The sequence below is a fragment of the Liolophura sinensis genome, chromosome 10, assembly GCF_032854445.1.
Source record: "Liolophura sinensis isolate JHLJ2023 chromosome 10, CUHK_Ljap_v2, whole genome shotgun sequence".
NCBI lineage: Eukaryota > Metazoa > Mollusca > Polyplacophora > Chitonida > Chitonidae > Liolophura > Liolophura sinensis.
The window spans coordinates 18,980,736-18,991,447 of NC_088304.1; the positions used below are offsets into that span (position 1 = coordinate 18,980,736).

The 10,712-nt window shown below is 40.8% G+C and overlaps 2 protein-coding genes across 2 annotated transcripts; both read left to right on the plus strand.

The window, feature by feature from the left end:
* Positions 1–2,610: 2,610 nt before the first annotated feature.
* LOC135476153 (heat shock protein 70 B2-like) lies at positions 2,611–5,125 on the plus strand. Its single transcript, XM_064756076.1, has one exon. The coding sequence runs from the start codon at positions 2,786–2,788 to the stop codon at positions 4,697–4,699; it is 1,914 nt and encodes a 637-aa protein (XP_064612146.1). The 5' UTR covers positions 2,611–2,785; the 3' UTR covers positions 4,700–5,125.
* A 2,858-nt stretch (positions 5,126–7,983) lies between these two features.
* LOC135477255 (heat shock protein 70 B2-like) lies at positions 7,984–10,372 on the plus strand. Its single transcript, XM_064757439.1, has one exon. The coding sequence runs from the start codon at positions 8,033–8,035 to the stop codon at positions 9,944–9,946; it is 1,914 nt and encodes a 637-aa protein (XP_064613509.1). The 5' UTR covers positions 7,984–8,032; the 3' UTR covers positions 9,947–10,372.
* Positions 10,373–10,712: the final 340 nt, after the last annotated feature.

Below are 10,712 nucleotides of genomic sequence, written 5' to 3' on the forward strand. Positions count from 1 at the left end.
TGTAATGTAACACAATTGTCAATCTTTATTCATTTTCAACAACTTTTCAATTTACAAATAACAATACAATATAAATATTTACAATAATTTACAGCTGTAAGATCACAGACACTATGAGATCTTTTGAGCCCTGATATTTTTAATACATTCCAATACTTCATGTCCACATGAATATCATGAGCTTTACTGAATTATTCTTGAGTACAAATCTAACATAAAATGAAAAAGACAAACAGCAGGAATTCCTCCACCTGTTTCACACGATTTCCACAATAATATTACATGAAATTACATTAACAAAAAGTTTCCATGTAAATTCCAAAATGTCTGTAACAAGTTACATCATTTATCACCTTCCTCTACAGGAGAACTATCATGTTTAGAGCCATTGCTCCCCCCGGTTACCAGACTTTGACTTCCCGTGTAACTTTGACATGTATCCTTGTTTGTATCCTAACTCCTCCTTTTCAGCCAAGGAATTACCATCCATCCACTTGAGAGGCTCATCACACGTGCTTATCACAGTGTTTTTGTCATTCTCAGAGGGCTTACTGCCATGCTCACCCACCACCTGTTTCACAATGAAGACATATCATTCCAGCTGATTCCTGGCAGACACACGTTCTCTGTGTTTTGCATCTAGCGTCATCGATTTTCCCTTCTCTGCCCGATTTCCTCCCACAGTAATGCTGGTCATTGCCGTGTCAATGAAATATTCTTGCATGCGGCATGAAATATCAATCAATAAAAGAAAGAAATAAACTCAACATTATTTAAAATAGTAATACAAAATACAAATAGTAAACAATCTTTCTTGGCAGAGCAGTTAGCTTGGTTAGTGTGCTGCTGTAGCACAATGATTCGGGAGTCCCTCACCACTGTGGTGGCTGTGACTTCAAGTCCAGGGCATGCTGGCTTCCTCTCCAGCTGTACATGGGAAGGTCTTCTAGCAACCCGCTGACGGCTCTGGCTAGTTTCCCTCCATTATAATGGCTGGCACAGTATCAGTGAAATACTTTTGAGTATAGTGTAAAGCTCCAATCTAATAAATAAATCAATTAAATTTAGTGCTGCCTCACTGGACAACCATGGAGAAGATGCCTGAAATGATGCTTCATTCTGTCACAGTCTCGTGACACTTGTGTGACCAATTACTGGTGTGTCACTTAATTATGCTAAGTGCAAAGCGACGATTGAAAGAATCAAAAAGGAGAAACAAAAATGGCTGACATATCCGTGATTGGATTAAGGATTGAACTCTGATCTCCTGCCAACACAGCAGACACTCTAGCCCCTCAGCCATCACAGTGCATCATTTAGCATACATGCATAACATGAGTTGTATATGGCTGCAAGCGCAAAAGCAGTGTTTGGTCTAGCCTTGAAGTACATGGAAGTAGAGTAATGGAGTTTGTCCAGGTTTTAAGGCACTTTTCTCCATGCATAAAAGTGACAACCATCATACATTTAATCGTAAAACGTTTCTTCTTTACAGCATTAAAACGGTACACCAATGAAATAAAGCAGACAACATATACCCAGCGGCTATGAATGTAACTAGAGTCCATTACTTATATTCCAAACCCAGTGGCTGTGGATATCAGCTTAAATTCAGTACATATATATATATACCCAACAGCTCTGAACATAACATGAAATTCAGTACATATATGCTCAGCAGTTGTGGTGGTTGTGAATTCTCCTTTAGTTCACACGTTAGTCTACACTGTCATGTTAAAGCTATGCTCTTCTTCATTTAAATATATCCAAGTCAGTTTCATCAAATTTTGTATACAAGTGGTACATTAGGCCTAAAATGTTATATTATTATGTTATTATATAATTTGTAATTTGTGCTGTAATTTTAGCACGATTTTGGAGCCTTTCAGTGGCTTTGGATATAGCCCAGGTATTGTTAATAATATACCCTCCTTGATTGCAAACTAGTCTTTGCAACTTTGCCATCATTACCAGTAAGCAAAAAAAATCTGATACCATCATCATGTCAATGTAATATATTTGTAAATCCATTATCTATCTACAGTCTAATAACTTCAGTACTTTATGAAGCTTACTGTTAAATTTTCACCATATCATTAGCGCACCACAGGTAAACGTAGACGGAGATGCTCTATTCTCCACGTATTTATATTGCGCTATCAAAACATGCAAATGACACGTATGAAAATAAGACAGACAAAAATTGTGACTGATCTGTTTTGGTAACAAATATAACTGAGCACTGGATGAGTTCTGACAGATAGTGAACATGAACACGCTGTGCATTGAGGTACCTTTTCCATGTACATGTTTACTGCAAAAGCCTGTCTGAATATTTACACAAAACACGATATTCTTAATATTTTCCTAAGGAATAAAAACAACAGGTATCTGCATTTTTTTGATGAATAAACGCGATGCCCTGAAGACCTTGTGTACGTATTTGAAAGCATTAAACGGTGCTCAAAAATAGCCACTCGTATTTTTCCGGAACATTCCACGGGTCCCGAAATCTCCCGAACGACGATTTGACCTCGTTTTCTACCACGTGATGTAAACAACTCTCCACAGCACCGTAGATCGGTCACGTTCGATGAAATCGAGAAATTTCTGCAGATGGGTATAAATATGTCTCGCACCGCCAATGCCTGTCAGAATCAGAGAAGTTCAACGTTACACAAGCTCATAGCGAGAGATAAATCCACATTATTCGTAAACTTTATTCGCCTTTAACAGCGATAGTGCTAGAAAATTTGACTGTGTACAACAACAACGCGACAGAAATATGGGAGTTTCAACGAAATCACCAGCGATTGGCATAGATTTGGGCACAACATATTCCTGTGTAGGTGTTTTCCAGCATGGTAAGGTGGAAATCATCGCCAACGACCAGGGAAACAGAACAACGCCAAGTTATGTGGCCTTTACAGACAGTGAGAGACTAATTGGCGATGCGGCCAAAAATCAGGTGGCTCTCAACCCTAAAAACACCGTGTTTGACGCCAAGCGATTGATCGGTCGGGATTTTAACGACCCTGTCGTTCAGGCGGATAAAAAACACTGGCCGTTTACTGTAGTGAACAAATTGGGCAAGCCACGGATCCAGGTGGAGTACAAATCAGAAGAAAAGACATTTGCACCTGAAGAAATCAGTTCCATGGTGCTCACCAAAATGAAAGAAACGGCCGAGGCTTTCCTTGGTCAGAAGGTGAAGGATGCGGTGATAACAGTTCCCGCATACTTCAACGATTCCCAGAGACAAGCCACCAAAGATGCTGGTGCCATCGCAGGACTTAATGTGCTGAGGATTATCAATGAACCCACCGCAGCGGCTCTGGCTTACGGACTGGATAAAAATCTGAAAGGTGAGAAAAATGTACTCATTTTTGATTTAGGAGGTGGAACGTTTGATGTGTCCATCCTCACCATAGACGAAGGATCCATGTTTGAGGTTCGGTCAACAGCTGGAGACACTCACTTGGGAGGGGAAGACTTCGACAACCGACTTGTGAACCATTTTGTCCAGGAGTTCAAGAGAAAACACCACAAAGACATCAGTGGTAATAAACGCTCACTTCGCCGTCTGCGTACAGCATGCGAACGAGCCAAGAGAACGCTGTCCAGCAGTGCCGATGCCAACATCGAGATCGACTCCCTGTTTGAGGGCATTGACTATTACACCAAAATCACACGGGCAAGGTTTGAGGAGTTGTGTTCAGATTTGTTCAGGGGAACCCTGGAACCTGTGGAGAAAGCTTTGCGAGATGCCAAGATGGACAAGTCACAAATCCACGAAATTGTCCTTGTTGGGGGCTCTACCAGGATTCCAAAAATCCAGAAACTGTTGAAGGACTTTATGAATGGAAAGGAGCTGAACAAGTCGATCAACCCTGACGAGGCTGTGGCTTATGGCGCTGCTGTCCAGGCTGCAATTTTGACCGGAGAACAGAGCGAGGTGATCAAAGATGTGCTACTTGTGGATGTGGCGCCATTGTCATTGGGAATTGAGACAGCTGGTGGAGTCATGACTAACCTGATTGAAAGGAACACCAGAATCCCGATGAAGACCTCCCAGATCTTCACCACTTATGCAGATAACCAGCCAGCTGTGACCATCCAGGTGTATGAGGGAGAGCGAGCCATGACCAAGGACAACAACAAACTTGGCACTTTCGAGCTGAATGGTATCCCACCTGCACCAAGAGGGGTGCCTCAGATAGAGGTTACCTTTGATATCGATGCCAACGGCATTTTGAACGTGTCTGCGCAGGATAAGAGCACTGGAAAGCAAAACAAAATCACCATCACAAATGACAAGGGCAGGCTGAGTAAAGAGGACATAGAGAGAATGTTGGCTGAGGCAGAGAAATACAAAGACGATGATGCAAAACACAGAGAACGCGTTTCTGCCAGGAATCAGCTGGAGGGATATGTCTTCAATGTGAAACAGGTGATGAGTGAGCATGGCAGTAAACTCTCTGAAAATGACAGAAACACTGTGATAAGCACATGTGATGAGACTCTGAAGTGGATGGATGGTAATTCCTTGGCTGAAAAGGAGGAGTTAGAATACAAACTCAAGGAGGTTCAGAACATTTGCTCTCCGATCATGTCAAAGTTACATGGGGAGCCAAAATCTGGTAACCCTAGTAGTAGTGGCTCTGCACATAATGGTCCCACAGTAGAAGAAGTTGATTAATGATATAATTTGAGAATTCATTTTGTTACAGACACAACTAATGTTTTTGTGAATTACATATTTTTGTAAAATTTTTATGCTATTGTGATATTACATTTAACTTTGCGTGAACATATAGAACATGGCAGAGTTATGCCTTAGTGCAATATACAATGAGATGCATGTGTCTGTTGTTTGATCGTGTAGAAGAGACATTATGAAAATGCTACTATTTAAGTCAAACTTACTGTAGTATTTAGTGTGGATGTGTATATGTTCATCATTTATTTTTATGTTCAGTATTAAGAAAAGCTCAAGTTCCATCCAGTTGTGCCACTGAACCAGGACTAAAAGATCTCATTGTTTGTGATATGAAATGTTTAAATGTGTGTATTTATTTACTTTATTGTTGAGAATAAATAAACATTCTCAATGAAGTTACAAGAACTGTTGGTGTGTATTTCTAAAGCCTTTTTGTGTTTGTGTATATAAGGAACAAAGCTTTCTTTGACATCTCTTTGGTGTCTTGACATTTTTCCATATACAGAAAAGTGTATCTTTAGAGTGTTATGATATACCTTTTGGTTGTGTTGTGAAGTTGCAGTTTGGCTTTAAATTGATATATCTCTTAAAATACCACTGTATACATGTATGTCACAATGTTGAGAAATGAGAGTAGCCCTTGTGTGATAAGAGATGGAAGAATTTTGTTGGCTGAGATCTATTTTCATGCTTTCTGCCTGCAGACCACCAACTTCTACAAGTAGTAGGGTCTGCTCCAGATGTACTAGCTGCCATGAAGTTGACATCGCTGGTTTCCTCCACTCTATTTCCTGACCAGCTCTCAGTAAGTGAAATAATTCGGAGTCAATTATAAACAACTTCTGCAAGTAGTAGGGTCTGCTCCAGATGTACTAGCTACCATGAAGTTGACATCGCTGGTTTCCTCCACCCTATTTCCTGACCAGCTCTAAGTAAGTGAAATAAGTCAAGTATAAACTCCATTACGATGAATATAGCAGGGTAGTTTATGTAACACTATCAACCTCAAAGAGGAAACTGTCCTGTAGTGTAACAGAAAACGTGTGGATTCGTAATCCAGAGATCCCGGGTATAAATTGCCAGCTGGTAAGTTCAGACACATAAACATGTACACTGGGCAATCAAACTTGGCAGTAGAAAGGCAAGCACCTTGAATTTGGCAACTCGACCACAGCGTCATCTTTCTTATCTACTCTTATAAGTCACTTCAATATAGTCATAGTATTTATTGTGGATGTCTTATTTATGGCATATGTTCTTGAGGTTTATCAAGCTGGTGACAAGTAACCAATTGTCATGGTTTGCCCTTCCCTGCCCGGTTTCCTCCCACAAGAATGCTGGTCATTTTTGTGTAAGTGAAATATTCTTCCATACAGCATAAAACAGCAATCAATTAAATACGTAACTAAATTCAACATTATTTCAGTGATATCACAGCAGTATCTCCTGAAATCAGGTGGGCTTTAATGAGACCCATATAATAGCAAACAGTCTTTGTTGGCCAAGCGGTTAGCTTGGTTAGTTTACTGGTGTAGCACAATGATTCGGGAATCCCTCACCAATGTGGTGGCTGTGACTTGAAGTCCAGGTCAGGCTGGCATTGTCTCCAGTCGTACGTGGGAAGGTCTTCTAGCAACCTGCCGATGGCTCTTCCCAGTTTCCCTTGAAAGATAAAGATTGAACTCTCATCTTCTGCCAACAAAGCAGACATACTAGCCCCTCAACTATGACAGTGCATCATTTGTCATACATGTATAACATGGATTTTTCAAGGCTTCACCTGCCCAATGGGTCTGATGGTTTCTAGCAGCTCACTGACCCTGGAATTGTATATGGCTGCAGGTTCAAAACCAGTGTTTGGCCAAGCCTTGAAGTACATGAAAGTACGGTAAGGTGGATTGTCCAGGTTTTAAAGCGGTTTTCTCCATGCATAAAAGTGACAACCATTATACATTTAACGGTAACATGATTCTTCTGTACAACATAAAACGGTACACCAATGAAATAAAGCAGACAACATATACCCAGCGGCTGTGGATGTAACTAGAATCCTTTACTTATAGGCTAAACCCAGTGGCTGTGGATGTAAACTCAAATTCAATACTTATATGTACCCAAAAACTGTGGATATAAGATGAAATTCAGTACATATATGCCTAGCAGTTGTGGTGGTTGTCGATAAAAAGCTGAAATTATTGGTTAATTTTTTTTTTTACTCAGTTAAGATGCCCGTTATTATCCTTTAGTTCACACATGCATGTCTACATTTCCATGTCAAAGTTATGCTCTTCTTCATTTAAAAATATCCAAGTCAGTTTCATCAAACTTTGTATGCAAGTGGTACATTAGGCCTAAACTGTTATATTGTTATGTTATTATTTCATTTGTAATATGGGGAGTTTTTCAGCAACTTTGGATCTAGCCCAGGTATTGGCCATAATAAACCCTGCGTAACGGTATATTGAAAACGAATCTTTGCACCTTTGTCATCATTACCAGTAAGACTGAAAAGTCTGTCATCATGAGTAGGCCGATGCATTATATTTGTAAATCCATTATCTGTCTACAGTCTAATCACTTAAGTACTTGTATGTAGCCTACGGTTAAATGTTCAATATATCATTAGCGCACCACAGGTAAATGTAGAAAGGGATGTTGTCTTCCGCACGTATTTATACTACGCAGTCAATACAGGCAAATGAAAGGTATAACAATACGACAAACAAAAACTGTGACTAATCTGTTTCGGTCATAAATATAACTGAGCACGGGATGAGTTCTGACAGATAGTGAACGTACACACGCTGTGCAATGAGTTCCCTTTTCCATGTACATGTTTACTGCAAAAGCCTGCCTGAATATTTACACAAAATCATGATATTTTCCTAAAAAAAATAAAAACAACAGGTATGTGCATTTTTGATGAATAAACGCGATGTCCTGAAGATCATGTATGTATATTTAAAAGCGTTAAACGGTGCTCCAAAATAGCCACTCGTATTTTTCCGGAACATTCCACGGGTCCCGGAATCTCCCGAACGACGATTTGACCTCGTTTTCTACCACGTGATGTAAACAACTATCCACAACAGCGTTGTTTGCGCAGATCGAGCACGTTCTATGAAATCGAGAAATTTCTGCAGATGGGTATAAATATGACTCGCACCGCCAATGCCTGTCAGAATCAGAGAAGTTCAACGTTACACAAGCTCATAGCGAGAGATAAATCCACATTATTCGTAAACTTTATTCGCCTTTAACAGCGATAGTACTAGAAAATTTTACTGTGTACAACAACAACGCGACAAAAATATGGGAGTTTCAACGAAATCACCAGCCATTGGCATAGATTTGGGCACAACATATTCCTGTGTAGGTGTTTTCCAGCATGGTAAGGTGGAAATCATCGCCAACGACCAGGGAAACAGAACAACGCCTAGTTATGTGGCCTTTACAGACAGCGAGAGACTGATCGGCGATGCGGCCAAAAATCAGGTGGCTGTCAACCCTAAAAATACCGTGTTTGACGCCAAGCGATTGATCGGTCGGGATTTTAACGACCCTGTCGTTCAGGCGGATAAAAAACACTGGCCGTTTACTGTAGTGAACAAATTGGGCAAGCCACGGATCCAGGTGGAGTACAAATCAGAAGAAAAGACATTTGCACCTGAAGAAATCAGTTCCATGGTGCTCACCAAAATGAAGGAGACGGCCGAGGCTTACCTGGGTCAGAAAGTGAAGGATGCGGTGATAACAGTTCCTGCGTACTTCAACGATTCCCAGAGACAAGCCACCAAAGATGCCGGTGCCATCGCAGGCCTTAATGTGCTGAGGATTATCAATGAGCCCACGGCAGCGGCTCTGGCTTACGGACTGGATAAAAACCTTAAAGGTGAGAAAAATGTACTTATTTTTGATTTAGGAGGTGGAACGTTTGATGTGTCCATCCTCACCATAGACGAAGGATCCATGTTTGAGGTTCGGTCAACAGCTGGAGACACTCACTTGGGAGGGGAAGACTTCGACAACCGACTTGTGAACCATTTTGTTCAGGAGTTCAAGAGAAAACACCACAAAGACATCAGTGGTAATAAACGCTCACTTCGCCGTCTGCGTACGGCATGCGAACGAGCCAAGAGAACGCTGTCCAGCAGTGCCGATGCCAACATCGAGATCGACTCCCTGTTTGAGGGCATTGACTATTACACCAAAATCACACGGGCAAGGTTTGAGGAGTTGTGTTCAGATTTGTTCAGGGGAACCCTGGAACCTGTGGAGAAAGCTTTGCGAGATGCCAAGATGGACAAGTCACAAATCCACGAAATTGTCCTTGTTGGGGGCTCTACCAGGATTCCAAAAATCCAGAAACTGTTGAAGGACTTTATGAATGGGAAAGAGCTGAACAAGTCGATCAACCCTGACGAGGCTGTGGCCTATGGCGCTGCTGTCCAGGCTGCAATTTTGACCGGAGAACAGAGCGAGGTGATCAAAGATGTCCTACTTGTGGATGTGGCGCCATTGTCATTGGGAATTGAAACAGCTGGTGGAGTCATGACTAACCTGATTGAAAGGAACACCAGAATCCCGATGAAAACCTCCCAGATCTTCACCACTTATGCAGATAACCAGCCAGCTGTGACCATCCAGGTGTACGAGGGAGAGCGAGCCATGACCAAGGACAACAACAAACTTGGCACCTTCGAGTTGAATGGCATCCCACCTGCACCAAGAGGGGTGCCTCAGATAGAGGTTACCTTTGATATCGACGCCAATGGCATTTTGAATGTGTCTGCGCAGGATAAGAGCACTGGAAAGCAAAACAAAATCACCATCACAAATGACAAGGGCAGGCTGAGTAAAGAGGACATTGAGAGAATGTTGGCTGAGGCAGAGAAATACAAAGACGATGATGCAAAACACAGAGAACGTGTTTCTGCCAGGAATCAGCTGGAGGGATATGTCTTCAATGTGAAACAGGTGGTGAGTGAGCATGGCAGTAAGCTCTCTGAGAATGACAGAAACACTGTGATAAGTACGTGTGATGAGACTCTGAAGTGGATGGATGGTAATTCCTTGGCTGAAAAGGAGGAGTTAGAATACAAACTTAAGGAGGTTCAGAACGTTTGCTCTCCGATCATATCAAAGTTACATGGGGAGTCAAATTCTGGTAACCCTGGTAACAGTAGCACTGCACATAATGGACCCACAGTAGAGGAAGTTGATTAATGATATAATTTGAGAATTCATTTTGTTACAGACACAACTAATGTTTTTGTGAATTACATATTTTTGTAAAATTTTTATGTTATTGTGATATTACATTTAACTTTGCGTGAACATATAGAACATGGCAGAGTTATTCCTTAGTGCAATATACAATGAGATGCATGTGTCTGTTGTTTGATTGTGTAGAAGAGACATTATGAAAATGCTACTGTTGAAGTTAAACTTACTGTAGTATTTAGTGTGGATGTGTAAATGTTCATCATGCATTTTTATGTTCAGTATTAAGAAAAGCTCAAGTTCCATCCAGTTGTGCCACTGAACCAGGACTAAAAGATCTCATTGTTTGTGATATGAAATGTTTAAATGTGTGTATTTATTTACTTTATTGTTGAGAATAAATAAACATTCTCAATGAAGTTACAAGAACTGTTGGTGTGTATTTCTAAAGCCTTTTTGTGTTTGTGTATATAAGGAACAAAGCTTTCTTTGACATCTCTTTGGTGTCTTGACATTTTTTCATATAAGTATGCAGAAAAGTGTATCTTTAGAGTGTTATGATATACCTTTTGGTTGTGTTGTGAAGTTGCAGTTTGGCTTTAAATTGATATATCTCTTAAAATACCACTGTATACATGTATGTCACAATGTTGAGAAATGAGAGTAGCCCTTGTGTGATAAGAGATGGAAGAATTTAGTTGGCTGAGATCTATTTTCATGCTTTCTGCCTGCAGACCACCAACTTCTGCAAGTAGTAGGGTCTGCTCCA

What these genes read in the sequence shown, in the direction of transcription:
- LOC135476153 (XM_064756076.1), top strand. Translation starts at nt 2,786, where the DNA reads ATGGGAGTTTCAACGAAATCACCAGCGATTGGCATAGATTTGGGCACA.
- LOC135477255 (XM_064757439.1), top strand. Translation starts at nt 8,033, where the DNA reads ATGGGAGTTTCAACGAAATCACCAGCCATTGGCATAGATTTGGGCACA.